Source organism: Coenobita brevimanus, chromosome 46 (assembly GCF_032717465.1).
Source record: "Coenobita brevimanus isolate Jiangsu-jjx chromosome 46, ASM3271746v2, whole genome shotgun sequence".
In the NCBI taxonomy this organism is placed as follows: domain Eukaryota; kingdom Metazoa; phylum Arthropoda; class Malacostraca; order Decapoda; family Coenobitidae; genus Coenobita; species Coenobita brevimanus.
The window spans coordinates 975,472-990,698 of record NC_136999.1 but is presented as its reverse complement, the minus strand read 5'-3'; the positions used below and the strand labels follow the sequence as shown (position 1 = coordinate 990,698).

The window sequence follows — 15,227 nt, the reverse complement described above, 5'->3', positions numbered from 1 at the left end:
TCATATACACTTGTCAGTCTCTCATTCTCCATTCTCCCCACATGTTTAACCTGACATATTTTCCCATTCCCTTTCAGTTCAGTTGATGGTCAAGTGTAGTCAGATTGGCAGGTTGATCTGACTAATAACCTCATCTATCTCCCCCTGTAACTCCACATTACCATTCATCAGTCATTATAACAGCTGAGGACGATAAGAAAACTCCAAGAGAATTGCTCCACAATTTATTAATAAAGTGACTTACTGGGTACTAACTGAAAGGAATATTAAGTAATGTACGTGTGTTTGAATGACATGTGACTGGATGAAGATGCATGGAATTGATGCATATATGCTCTACCCCTTCACTACCATGATTTGGTGCTGGTTCTGGAGAGGAACACCTTCATGTGGTGGCACTCATATAACCAGATGGCTTCACTGCCCAGTTACACAAATATCCCTCAAACCCCTCCCTATCCCCTAAGAGGAGGAAGGTGGATTGCACAAGAAGGGCAGTTTCAGGCAGCCATCAACTGGGTTTACGACCAGATCAGCCTGGTGTTGATTCACTGTATTACTACTCCTATCGTACTTTCTGGAAAACCATATACTAGCTACAAGTGACAACTTACTGAAGTTTGTTTGCAAACAGCCAAATGCAAAAGGCTGTAGTCTTCACTTTAACTTGGCCTAAAATTGTCCTTTCTCCATCTAAACTGCTCAGGAGAAACCAGATATTATTACTATGAGTAGAATATGATACTATACTGTTTTTATGTTAACTTAGCCTAAATTTGCCACCTCTCAATCTTCAATGCTGAGTTGTAGCAACAGATGAACACCAGAATATGGTGCTGATGGTGAAGATGCATTCTGCAAAGGATGCAGAGCAATAGTACTATTTTATCTGCCACAGATCCACGTGTAATAGGCTGCAAAAGAATGAAAATCTAGGCCAAGTTAAAGTACAAAGAGCATACTCACACAGTCCTATGGAAAGGATGTAGAGCTGTAGCACTGTCCTTTTCTGCTACAGAGCAACATTATATCAGCTGCCAATGGAGGAAATTTTGGGCCAAGTTGAGGTGAGAGGAGCACATTTAAAATCTCATTAATCTCATTATGCATGGCTGCAAATAATCTACAAAATTGGCTTTACATAACTTGGATAATATACATAATTATATTTATTTTTTACAGGTATATAAACTTAATAGTACAATGCAACCTAATATTAGTCCCCTTCGGTCCAATGATGTCTGTTTTTCATCATCATCTAATCCTGTGTTGCCCCATGTGGGGTGTAGGAGCCCAGGGCTAGGCAAGTAGGTCCTGACATTTAAGATGAGAGTGACCAGCCTCACTCATCCCTGAGTGGCATTATGTGAGCAATAAACTCCAACTACCCCTTGGATATAAACCTGCACAGGCTAAATCCCACTGGAGTGCATTAGTTACCCACTAAACCACCAAGCGCCATAATTTGGTTATATGGTTACCACCCAGCATAGTAAATGGTTTCCTGGTGTACAAGAAACCATTTGGCTTGTCACTCAGTGTAGAGTCAACCATATAAAGAAGGAAGAGGAAAGAATGAAGGAAAGAAGGATGGAAGATTGGAAAGGGCAGTCACCTGAAAGCAGCACTACATTGAGTGAGTGGATGGTGAGCGTCCCCACCTACCCGATATTTCCAGATGACTTCACTCAGCTACAGACTTTTTGAACTATGAACTAGAAGGGTTAGGTGTAGCTGTCACTAACCCTTCCTCTACAAGGGCTTCTCCTAAGCTGAATAATATCATCTGACATGAAAGAAAAAATAAAAATAATAATAATAAAAATAAAAATGACACCATTAGGTTGACAGTGTTACAAGACACAAATACTTTACAAAAAAGACTATCAGTGAAGAAAGGCTGTCCCAGTACCACAGTCCATCATAAATAAGAATTATGCTTGGCCATAACTCACATCCTTCCACACTCTGCCATAGTCTTTCATTCTTACTCTTTGAACTTGATTAGTTGGGTGGGAGGGATAAACAGGAGACAGCCTGAATGAATTCTTTATTGTCTCTAACATTTTGGGCTACCATTCGCAGAATGGGTTATATGTAGCCTGAAAAGTTATTTAAATAAGAAATCAAGCTTCCTTCTGCATATTCCTTCCACCCAATTTAATGTACCCTATCTATCTACCTATCATCATCATCAGTCAATCCCGTTTTGCCCAATCATGAAAGTAGAGGCCTATGATTAAGCTGCTTGGTTCCGACATTTATGGTGAGGGTAACAAGTCATTTTTCTCTTAATATTATTATGTAACCTGTATACTGAAACCATCCCTCTTAAACCTTTATTAAACACATCCAGTTGGAGTGCCTTAACACACAACACCACCAATACGTCACTTTTATATAAAGTATTACAAAACATCCATCCATCCATCATCCAATCCTACGTTGCCCTAAAAGGAGTGTAGGAACCTGGAGCTAGGCAAGTTGGTCCTGGCATTTAAGATGAGAGTGACCAGCCTCACTCATCCCTGAGTGGCATTACGTGAGCAATAAGCCCCAACCATCCCTTGGATATAAACCTTCACCAGCTCAGTCCAACTAGAGTGCCGTTATTACCCACTAAATCACCAGGTGCCAAAATTTGGTTATATGGTTACCACCCAGCATAGTAAATGGTTTCCTGGTGTACAGGAAACCATCTGGTTTGTCACTCAGTGTTTAGTCACCCACAGGCAGTACAAAGAGGAAATAATGAAGGAAAGAAAGACAGAAGAGGATGGATAGAAAGATGGATAGAGGAGAGGAAAGGGCAAACAACCGAGAGCAGCACTACTTCGAGTGAGTGGATGGTGAGCGCCCCCACTTACCATATAGTATTACAAAACATATTATATATATCCCTATGTACACAGACTTAAACATCATCATCATCATCATCCAAATTTTCTTATGCATCCCAAGGTGGAGTAAGGTAGGGTCTAGAGAGTCAGAAAAAATGTAAAAGAATGAGATACTAACCAAAGTTTACCAAATGAAATGAACCACACTCCCATTCAATCATCATTTCAGCCCCCAGAATCCTGACTTCATCAATCAATAAACAAACACTGCATGATAACAGGGCCAGATACATAACAGACATTTATGGTCTTATTTTGAATGGCTTTTGGGATCTCGCAACACCTCTTCCTTAGCAATTTATTTTGCATACTACACCTTAACATCCTTTTGTATTTTGTTTATATAAGTTTAATACAGTATCAACATACTTTACATCAATAACACACCAGTATACTGAAGCTCAATATGTAGAATAAATTGCTGAGGATGAGGTTTTACAAAATCTCAAAAGCTACTAAGAATACGATCCTTGATACACTACCGACCAGCATGTACAGTGTGCAAGGAGTCAGTACATGATACAAGACTTTCTGATTATACAGCAAAAATCATCGGCATATGTACAGTATTCTACATATATTAATCATAATCTTTAACTCCTGCACTCTAAACCCGGGTTATAACAAGATAAACAATGCACTTCTGCACTGTACTTTCATTCTGATGTAAACTTGATGGGTTATTTGGTAGCAATTACAGCCAAAACTGATCTTTCCTGTTTTCATTTCAAATTTCTGACAAGCATACAGCATGGGTCAAAATTAAAGATACATGTAAATTGTATCCAAACTTCTGGCTCATCCTGCACTTCTGCTGAGAACTAAAACTATGGTAAGAACATTAACTTATGTATGACAGTTAACATACAAGAATGTTTGATCATGGTCATCCTTTCATCACACTTCACCTTTCACTGCCACAACAGACAGGCAGCATCATTAATTTTATGTCACAAAAACCTATTAATGTGCCTGAACATCACTGCAACCTGACACATGACAGGTAATTGATATCTCCCTGGAATATCTAACGAGGAATCCCCAAATAATGCTCAGTGCTGTATCATATGGTATGGTGAATGTTACATCAAATGAATTCCCTCCACAACTACGTTACCTCTTCAACTATGTATTAGTTTACTTGTACTTCCATGGCTACTTAAACAAAATATACTCAAACAAAGGGTAATACTGATAACAAAATGTCTTCTTAAATTCTGCAATCTTAATCTCTCACGGTGCACAACATAGTCATTCTTAACCCTCCTTAATTACACTTCCAGTCTGAGTGATGTGTTCTTTGGCTTATTCTTGTTACCTCCAGACAACTTTTTCACTTAAGGATAAATTTCTTTTGGAGCCAGAGGGGCTATATACTGTATATCCATCCATCATTTACTTATCTATTACCTAATGCCTTGATCCTACATGGGGTGGCCACAAACAAATCACCTCCAAGTTGCCCTGTCCTCTGCCACTTGCGTGCACTTTCTCCACTTCCCACCCCTTTCTCTCATATACCTCTCTACTCCATCCCTCCATCTCATCCCAGGTCTCCTCCTCTTCCATTTATTACCTAATATTTTTTTTTTTCCTTCTTTTTTCCCCCCCCATCAGGAGTGTAGGGGCCTGGAGCTAGGCTACCACTTCCTGGCATCTAAGGTGAATGTGCCCAGCCTCACTTGCCCATGGGACAGTATGTGAACAATAAGCCCCATTCACCTCCAGTTTTCAACCACTACAGGCTCCATTACAGGTTAGATATACAGTATCCCTTTTGAGCTTAGATGATGGCCAAGTGTGGTCAGATTGGAGAGTAAATCTGACTACTCTCTCTAACTCTAACCTGGCGTAAAACTGCCGTCTCTCCATCTTGAGTTCTGAGTTGTAACCACAGATTAACACTAGGATATGATGCTTGTCATGGATAAGTGCTGTGGACTGGATGCAGAGCCACAGTACTGTTTTTTCTGCCACTGAAGTATGTGAAACAAGCTACAAAAAGGATGAAAATTTGGGTCAAGCTGAGGTGAAATGAGTGTAGTAACCATGGAGTCTCATAACTACAGTTCATCCAGGCAACCATGACTTAGTATTCAAGCTGTGGGAGTAGCATGGTTCTGTCAGATGAAAACAGAGTACAGTGTGCTATCCTACCCTGAACAGAACAATGTGAAGGAAACATGAATATACCACCAAACTACATCACCGCATTCAAACAGTTATATTGCACAAAAAGATCTAAACTTACATTAAATAACAATGAAGGGAACATGTACAGAACTTAGGACCATAGTGTCAAAACATTAGGATCTACCACCTGTTCCTCAGCAATTAATATTCCCCATTTCACTTTGATGTTCTCTTATGTGCTATTTTCATCTTTAGCTATGGTGCTGCAGAGGGACATTTTCATGTGAAGGGATTGATATACCTGGGTGGTTCCACTGCCCAGTTATAAAAATGTCCCTCTGTACCCTCCCTATCTCCTGAAAGCAGGATGGCATCCTGCAAATGAAGGGCAACTTTGAACTGCAGTCCACTGGGTTCACATTAAGATGAGACTTGGGTTACAAGTACTATTACTACTACTGCCATAGTTTGTATAAAGGGCATGAAAGTACAGTAAATATCTTACATGTCATATGTGGAAATAAATTGGTAAGGAAGAGGTGCCAGGAAGTCTCCTTAATCAATGGGGAAAAAAAAAAGAAAAAAGAAATCCCATTTCACCTGCTTCTGGGTATGGGCTACTGTTAGTCCAGATAATTTAAGGGCAGGGGACCAACCGATACCCCCTGGCTGCGTCTACATGATAGAAAAACCTCTGGTCACCTCTTAGGCTGTAACCATGGTTTGTAGCGTAGGCCACAGCATATTCCAACCTGAGTGCTCTACCAATCATCCCACCAGGTGCCAACTGTTCATGGACATCATCAAACTAAATGCTAAAGTGAATTACAAGCCTAGGTAGTTGGCGAGTAGAAAGGCAGCGCACAAGACAATTACAGCAAGCACGGCCACCACCCACACTGGTACCATTCCTGAAGAACAAGAAGAAAGTATCATCATCACTGAATTATCTATCTACCTACCTATCTGTCTACAAGGCTATCTATCTATCAATCTATAGCCAGATGTTTTAAACCCAGAGGGGATGGCTACAAACAAACTGCCTCTATTTCACCCTGTTCTCTGCCATCAGAAAGTACACATAAACCAATAGTAAGCTGGGGGTGTACAAGTAAGGCAACAAATACACAAAACCCAAACATTAACAAGTAGCCCACACCCCCATTCATACACCTTCCCCTCCTCCTCTACCCACCCACCTAATCCTTTGTTTCTTTCTCTCTCTCTCTCTCTACCTCACTCATATGCTGTATAGCCAATCTCTCCTTCTTCATTCCCTTCACACAGCCAAACTATATTAGGGTAATCCTAAAACCTTCAAGCACAGCCATATCAATACCACAACACTCCCACCATTCTTCAAGTATGTCTCCATGTAACCACACACACACACACACACACACACACACACACACACACACACACACACACACACACACACACACACACACACACACACACACACACACACACACACACACACACACACACACACACACACACACACACACACACACACACACACACACACACACACACACACACACACACACACACACACACACACACACACACACACACACACACACACACACACACACACACACACACACACACACACACACACACACACACACACACACACACACACACACACACACACACACACACACACACACACACACACACACACACACACACACACACACACACACACACACACACACACACACACACACACACACACACACACACACACACACACACACACACACACACACACACACACACACACACACACACACACACACACACACACACACACACACACACACACACACACACACACACACACACACACACACACACACACACACACACACACACACACACACACACACACACACACACACACACACACACACACACACACACACACACACACACACACACAGACTACTCTCATAATACAGGTATTTATCTCCACTCTTTAATGAAATGCTACAACAATTCACCTACTTGTCACGGGAATTTTAAAAATAATATCACTCTTTCAAGTTCCAACACTTATCACATACCCACACCATACAGTGGTATAGTGTAGGCTTGGTTATTTGACTGCTGTGGACAAAGCATTAGCTTGTGGGCGTCCCTCCCACAAACTCGGTGGCGGTAAGATGGAACTTGAACCACTTCTCAGAGCGTCCTCCAAAGGCAGGGGCAACACTAAACCAACAAAGCCACCAAGTTGCCCACTAAACTGCAACTCTAAAAGCACTTGCCAAACCCACCTTGCCTGGGGATGTGGTGAATCTTGAGGGTATTATCACAGGATATGGAGAGAACCGAGGCGTCCGAGAATCCTCGTACCATCTGAGACTCCTTGTTGTCTGTGTGCAGCCACTCCAGGCCTGTTATGAACATGCTGTGTGCATCCTCAATCACTTGCAGCTGCTGCGATGAGAAAGTTACGGTTTCAGGGCTAAATGTATTTGTAATGTTACTGACAAAGAAAAGTGACGTGTTCCTACACTACTGGACGTATAAACTGAAGCAATGAGAATAAGACCACCCAATGACCCTGTATCCAGATGTGTCTTTCATCACTAAGTGCCATGCTGCCTTAAGTAAAAGTGAAGACGGAGGGGAGGGGAGAGAGAGAGAGAGAGAGGAGTAAGGGAAGGGAGAGACAGAGGAAGAATGAGGGAGGAGAAAGACAGAGGAGGAGAGAGACAGAGAGGAAGAGTGAGGGAGGGGAGAGACAGAGGAGGAATGGGGGAGGAGAAAGACAGAGGAGGAGTGAGGCAAGAGAGAAAAAAAAGCAAGAGGGAGTAAAATGAAATACACAGGACAACCCTATTACAATATACCTGAAGACTGAAGGCAATAAGAACAAAAACAGTGCCACCCATTGACCCAGTAGCCAGATAACGTCCATCATCACTAAGTGCCAGACTGCCAAGGGTGCCGGGTAGGGCCTGGGTCCTCTCTTGCCGGTACGTTTTGCCGCACCACTTAGCCACAATAGCAGGGTTTTTGGAGCCACTGGACGGGTTGCTGATGGTGAACAGTCGGGTGCGTTTCAGGTCCCCTTCCACAATTCCATACCTGTGGAGTCCGACAGTTTGTGTTCAACTAAAATAATTATTACTATTACCCATGGTATTATTATTATTATCATTATGATGATGATGATGATGATTATCATCATCACCATCACATCTTTTTATTTTGGTCTTAGAATAATAATACTCTGCATGAAATAAACTTATATACTTTCACTTAAACATAGCCCATATTTTCATCCTTTTGCATTTACTTCACCTGGCTCTGTGACAGACAAAGACAATGCTATGGCACTAAAGCAATTTCACTGCTCTTCACGAGTAGCATTATATTCTAGTGCTAATTCATTGCTATAACTCAGCATCCACAAAGAAGAGATGGCAATCTTAGACCAAGTTAGAGTGAAATGAGTATAGGAACTTGTACAGCCAAAGAAACAAGTACTGTACCAGCTATCTTGCCAGTTTCATCTAAGGAAAAGTTACAACTGGCAAAATACTATAGCTATAGTGAAAACCTTACCACTACTAGTGCATATTTCAGATGGTTTATTTTTCCACCATGTACAAGGTATTCATCAAACTTTGGGAAGGTACCTGTGTCTCCGTCTGTCCAGTAACGAACGAGACTGCTTCAACAAAACTATAGCTTACCTGGCACGAAAGCACTTGTACTTGACTCCATTGGTTTGTAAAGCCACCTGTATGACCTTCTTCCCATCTTTAAGGTCCCACACGCAGCACTCTCGTGTTGGCTTACACACAGACACAACCTGGGTAAACAATTTCTTCAATTAACATAGGTAATCATTAACTTCATAACCATCCCAAATCTAATTTCCACTAAGAAATGGGGTGAGTCAGGCTCCAGAAAGAATTATGGCAACTGATTTTAGCCAGATAAACTATTTTTTACTATTTCAAATTACTCATGACTGATTATAGTTTTTTGAAGTCAGAAATGATTACTTTTAGTGCTTGCAGAGGTTGGTGGTGGCAACCATCATCCACTCAATTTTGAGCTGCCTACTGCTTCACCTTTATCATTCTTTTTCTGTGTCTGCCCTTTTCTCTTCCTATTTCTTCCATCTTTCCTGTCATTTTTTCTTACTATTCTTTATATTGGTGGCTTTACATTGGGCAAAAAGCCAAACGGTTTCCTGTACACCAGGAAACCATTTACAACACTGGATGGTAACCATATATCCAACACATAAGTGTTCCCTATGTGTCAACAGCTGGGTTGGCAGAGGGTTAGTGCCCCTCCCCGTAAAATGACTAACTTAAAGTCAGACGGCCATCCCTTATGGGATTATGGCATCTGGCTATAGATAGATAGGATCCTAAAATCATGAACCATTTCTATACTCACTCTCAGCTGAATAAAATCACTTGGCATTTGCTGGAATAGGGTACTAGAGTTGTCCTGACCATGGGAGGTTTATTGGTGACAGTACAATATTAATACTTTCAGTCTCCTGTCATGACTCATGGTTTAATAAAACTGTCTGGCATCAGAGAGAACAGAATACCATACCATATTCAAGTTATTCCTACTATGAGAGTATGGTAAGCCTTCATCTTTCACGGGGTTATGTTACATGGACACTCACAAGAAGAAAAAAATCTACAATAATAAACCCTTTAAAAATGTGCTCCCACAGTCATAATTTAACTACTGGTATGTAATAGCATCTGGTTATAGAAAGACAGAATGACCTTATAACCCTCTGTAGTTCTCCCAAACATAACCAGGTACAGTATTATAGTGTGTCTGACATAATTTAACACCTTAAACTATACTCATTTTACACCAACTTGGCATAAAACTGCCATCTCTCCATCTTGAATACTGAGTTGTAACAAGAGAAATTAAGTTAGTCACAAAGCAGTGCTGTGGAAATGATGAACAGCCATGGCAGCTATTGTATTATTCTGTCACTGAACTACCTAAAATAAGCTACAACAGAATGGAAATCAGGACCACGTTAGAGTACAAAGAGTTCAGGATTGTGTATTTTGCGATGGTTTACTTACATACAAAACAAATGTAACTCGTAATGCTGATTACTGTGAAAGATGAGGGCTTACTGTACTACAGCATATCAAAAATCAAGTCATACCTGTTTAGCATCTGGTTTAATATGTAAGTCATCAACCTCCTTGTCATGTGCCTTGATGTCCTTGATTTTCTTCATGTCCGGCAGTGACCACAACCTGATGTGTCCGTCTGTCCCCGCCGTAACCAAGAACCGTCCATCTGGTGACACCCCACAGCACTTCTGGTAAACCTCATCGTCAGCAACAGATTTCTTCCTGAACCAGTCAAACAATGTTTCATTAGTGATACAGGTAAGCTCTAAGCAGTTTTTTTTGTGTGTGTCTGCAAACATATATTTTAAAAAATTATTTTACACATGCAACTTAAAAGAGGGAGTCTGATTCTTTCTAGAAAGATATACTTCTGTGCAGGCTTCCACCCTGGGGCTGTTTCTTTTTAAATAAAAGCTATTGTTATGGGACCTGATTGGTAACTGATCCATGGGGCATTGGAATACTACTTTTTGTCACTGGAGAAGTTACCCATCAAAACACAGGTGTTCAATGATTCCAGGTGCACAGTGAGAAGTGCATGTGGAAATCTGTGCTGTCTGGGTGAATCTTACTTGAAAACCGTTTCAATGGAGCAGACTTTCTCCACGTCGAATGTAAAATATTTGTTCCCCCTGAGGGTTGTGTTGATGGACCTCCGCCTCAATTTCTCCTCCCTGATATCCTCCTTTTCTGTTGATCCTTCCTCTGCACTTTTTTCACTAGTCCTCCTTTTCCGCAATATGCCCGCTGCATGATGACCTGTTGTGAAACAAAACTGATGCTAGGACTGTGGATATTACTGATACTGTACTGGCAGTCCTTGTTACTGTACTTAAGTCTGTCAGCTTAATTATTCACCTATCTACCACTCACACCAAATTACCTTTTTCTTTTGATGGAATGAGACTTTCAATAGGCATTTCATCTTGCTTCACTGTCTTTAGCATGGGATTCAGCCTCAGCATGACACAGCGCTCCTCCAACCCCACTGCCAGGGATATCATGGGGGCTGTGAGTTTCTTTGAGGGTGTGGCGGTGACAGCACCAGCCCAGGCAGCCATGTTGGTGATGCAGGCATCGCCCACGTCGTATGACAACACTCGTTCACCCACTGTTTGCGTCCCATTGTGATACAGCTCATAAACATCCTGTGGGGGATGGTAATAATAGACCAAATTATGTTCATTTTAACACTACATCCCTCCCCCAAAATAAAAATAAGATTTGGTGAGGGAATTCACTCTAATGGTGAGAAAGATCTGTCTACATCCCACTGGTGGAGACAGTAAGTAGCCCCTGAGATATGCCTGACCACCCTACATTTATGGTGGACGAATTCTTTTCGAGTTCTTAGCCCACCCTATATTTAAAACCCTAACTACGCCCCTGCTTCTGTGACTTTTCTCTGTATCAATATCATCATTATATGGAAGCACGGACTTACAAATTGATTTTTAATGCCGGTCTTGGCAGCTCCCCCACCGCCCCCGACCAAGACGTAGCGGCCAGAGACGACTGTGACCGCGTAACTCGGATAACTGAGGCTGGCCACATTCTCGCCCTTAACAGTGGACATGTTACCTGGCCCATAAACGCACACAGAGGCAGCAGAGGTAATGTTACGTCACTCCAGATGGTGGCAGCCTCATCAGCAAAACCTCTCTCTCTCCCAGATGATTTTTGACAACAAACACGTCAATGTAAACACTAAACAAGGGTCATTTTATGGTGTATCAAGAAAAAACTTGCAATAAGGTCGCAGCCCAGATTTCAAGGACTTATTTACAGTCAATAAAATTACGTATATTTTACCTATCATTTTGAGTTTTCTCATGCCTATATTTGTACGGACAGTAAGAATAAAGGAAACGTAACCTGTAAAAAAATGTAAGCGTTTTCTAATGCTCAAGGAAAAGACCGTTTTCTCACTATTATTAGGGGAGAACTACGATAAACTAGTCGCTTCGTCTTGTATGCTGAGTTGTAACGATATATTAACACTAGAATATAAAGCTAGTCACGAGGAATGGTTATAGAAAGAACGAAGAGCCGTAGCATTGTCTTTCTGCCACTGAACTATATGAAATAAGCTACAAAAGGAAGAAAATTTATACATATATGAAAACTAGCAATGAAGGGCATGTGCTGAATGATATATATTCATAAAAACAATGCAGTTGGTGAAAGGGTTCCTCTCATTTGGGACATTATTCGGGAGAGTGGATTGCAATACTGAGAAACAAGCTATTCTTCATTATTCAACCCAGTTATTAAAAAGAAAAAAAAGACCTCATAATTCTCGCTGTAGTTTTGATTCCTTCAAGAAAGACTTGACTACCCATATTTCTGCCCATAGAATAATAATGAAAGAATGTCCAAACTTTTTGATGCCTAAAGTATGATAATAATTAAAAAAAGAATGAATCTGAACCGTCCATTACGTAATTTCAAATCACTCGCCCCGCGCTGAGTCACCATAGATTGTCATTGGCAGGCCGTGGGAAGGGCCAGAAAACCGCTGAGGAATGTTTAGTTGGCCCCAGGGAAGGTCGAGGATGCTGTGCCCGCGTCTGGCGGCATTATTCATGAAGGATCTTGGCTATTTATTTTTTTACCACAAACAATGCTCAAGGGTCGTTATTTATTGCTTGTGACTTGATTTGAGCGTTTTTTTTACTTTATTACCCACCGTGAATGCTTGGTAGTTTGAGTGCAGATGAAAGTACAGAAAGGCACTCTTAAACTTACCTGATATTAAGATTTTCTTTTTCTTTTTTCTTTTTTTTTATCCTACCAGGCCACCATCACACCCCTAGACGCTTGGTGGGCCGCGGTCCATTCACATCCTAGAGGCATGTGACCGCAGGAACACAATTTTCCTTTATTTTTATCACACTTTACCTATACCGGTATTAATATGACTAGCTGTAATTAGTATTTTCATATCTGACCGTGGATATCAAATGAAAGTGTGAGTGACGTTAACCTATATCTTTATTTAAAATTTGCTTTGCACGCTTGTGAAATGTGAACTCGTCCTATCCTACCTTGATCCTTCAGTCAGGAGGGAACCGCGGGGGTGGGTGTTAGGGCTGGTGCCTCTTGAACCTTCATAGTGACTGGAACTTTTATTGTGTTTGTTGGGAGTGTAGTGCTTGTAGTGGACGTAGAAATCACCAGGACCATACCATCTTTGAGATTAACCGACGACATCAGTTGGAAAGGTAAATAAAAGACATGATTGTTCCTTGGAGATGAGTAACGTTTGCATAGGCTTCTCTTGTATTCCATTGTTATTATTCGGTACCTCAGACAACCCAGCCTTCATCAATGCTTGAATGGCTTTATTATATCGGTAAAACCAAAACGTTATCGCCAAAAAAAGAAAAAAAAAACGTAAATATACCTGTTCTGGTAGCATGTTATCCTCCACGAGTGAAACGTTTGACGAAGGGAAGAAATATTATTTTTTCAACTTTCACATTGGCAGTTTGGGGAAAAATCTATTCTATACAAGGGTGTTCGCGACGGTAAAAGCCAAGATCTTTTTGCTCTGCCCTTTGTACAACTTGGCTTAAAATTCCCATCTTCACCTTGAATGCTGGATTGTAAATAGGTTAACACTAGAATATGATGCTAGTCAAGGAGTGCTGCGGTAGAGATATGTATCCTGTAGTAATGTCTTTTTCTCTCCACTGAGCTATGTGAAATAAGATTCAAAAGGAAAATAAAATCCGGGCCAAATTAGAGTACAAAAAAGTATGAGCTTGGTATTGCATATTAACTAACGTGCTGATATCGTTTTTTTTTTTTTTTTTCCAGCGAGTACCGGTAGATAGACAGATAGAGTACTGATGGTTAATGCAAAACTAAATCTTGGTTAGAAGTGATGCTTTGTCAGTGTTGCTCCCAAGGTGTTTGAATTATTTTGATGATACTGACTTCTCCATATTGTCACCATCATGTCTCACAGCTGGAGCTAATCTTACTGCCGAATCAAAATTACAGCCCATAATAATGTACTTGATCCTGCAGTAACTACAAATACCTCTCTCTCTCTCTCTCTCACACACACACACACACACACACACACACACACACACACACACACATTCCTTCACCTCGTCTCTTCACACGGTTACCTGTCACACACACACACACACACACACACACACACACACACACACACACACACACACACACACACACACACACACACACTTTCTGCTCAGAGAATATATTTGGAACTAAAGGTAGGCCATGTAGATTGATTAGAAAGTTATTTTATTTTACCTTTCAATATCGAGGTAAAGATAGACTATGACTGGCAGCTTAAACAGATGCATAGATACTGGGTGCATATGGCTAGATAGACTTAGATGAATAGATAGATAAGCCTGGAGATAAAGGTAGACGGTGTAAGTAGGATGGTTGTGTGTCATCTCAAGTATGAATTGACAAGGTTGAAGTGTCAGCTCGCTTCATCCGTCTTCATTGTACCGGGTGAACTAGGAGGCTGGCCATGCTGGTACCACACTGGCCTGGGAACTGGGGAACCTCATCTCAACCACTTAAGTGCCTCTCAGATTTCAGGACTTTCATTATTACCTGCCATTGATTTTGATGTGCTGGTGCCAGGGTATTCCTTCTATCTGTCTGTCTATCAGTGTCTGGCTAATTGCGTGCCTATCTGTCTTTCTGTTCGTGGTGGATTTTTTTTTTAGTCAATAATTATCTTGTGATTCATGAATGCGTTTTAAAAAGATTCCCAATATGTATGTATGTATGTCTGGCTATTGATTTGTTTGTACTTATCGTCTGTCAACTGTATCTGTCCATCGTCTGTCTCCGTCAATTACATGCTGTTCATCTGTCACCCTGTCTGTGTGTGTTTGTATGTATGTCTCTTTCTATGGCATCTGTATCTGTGTCTTCATATAGTTCCTAATTCGAAGTAAACTAACTGAACTGAACAGTCTAACATACTTAACCTTTGCCTAACAATCTGAAACTAGCCCAGCCTAACCAAACTTAA

General features: G+C 41.0%; 1 protein-coding gene across 1 annotated transcript; it reads right to left on the bottom strand.

Annotated features, from left to right (window-relative positions):
- Positions 1-5,511: 5,511 nt before the first annotated feature.
- LOC145398746 (guanine nucleotide-exchange factor SEC12) lies at positions 5,512-11,847 on the bottom strand. The gene is made up of 8 exons (XM_080271544.1): positions 11,637-11,847; positions 11,076-11,340; positions 10,765-10,951; positions 10,222-10,414; positions 8,753-8,871; positions 7,904-8,141; positions 7,325-7,487; positions 5,512-5,944 (listed from the first exon to the last, which is right to left on the bottom strand). Exons 1-8 carry the CDS (start codon positions 11,766-11,768, stop codon positions 5,859-5,861), a joined length of 1,383 nt encoding a protein of 460 aa, XP_080127670.1. The 5' UTR covers positions 11,769-11,847; the 3' UTR covers positions 5,512-5,858.
- Between the last annotated feature and the right edge of the window lie 3,380 nt (positions 11,848-15,227).

What these genes read in the sequence shown, in the direction of transcription:
- LOC145398746 (XM_080271544.1), bottom strand. Translation starts at nt 11,768, where the DNA reads ATGTCCACTGTTAAGGGCGAGAATGTGGCCAGCCTCAGTTATCCGAGT. An exon ending in CCGGCATTAAAAATCAATTT is followed by an intron (nt 11,341 to 11,636) that starts GTAAGTCCGTGC and finishes CATCCCCCACAG; the next exon opens with GATGTTTATGAGCTGTATCA. An exon ending in TCCATTGAAACGGTTTTCAA is followed by an intron (nt 10,415 to 10,764) that starts GTAAGATTCACC and finishes TGACTGGTTCAG; the next exon opens with GAAGAAATCTGTTGCTGACG.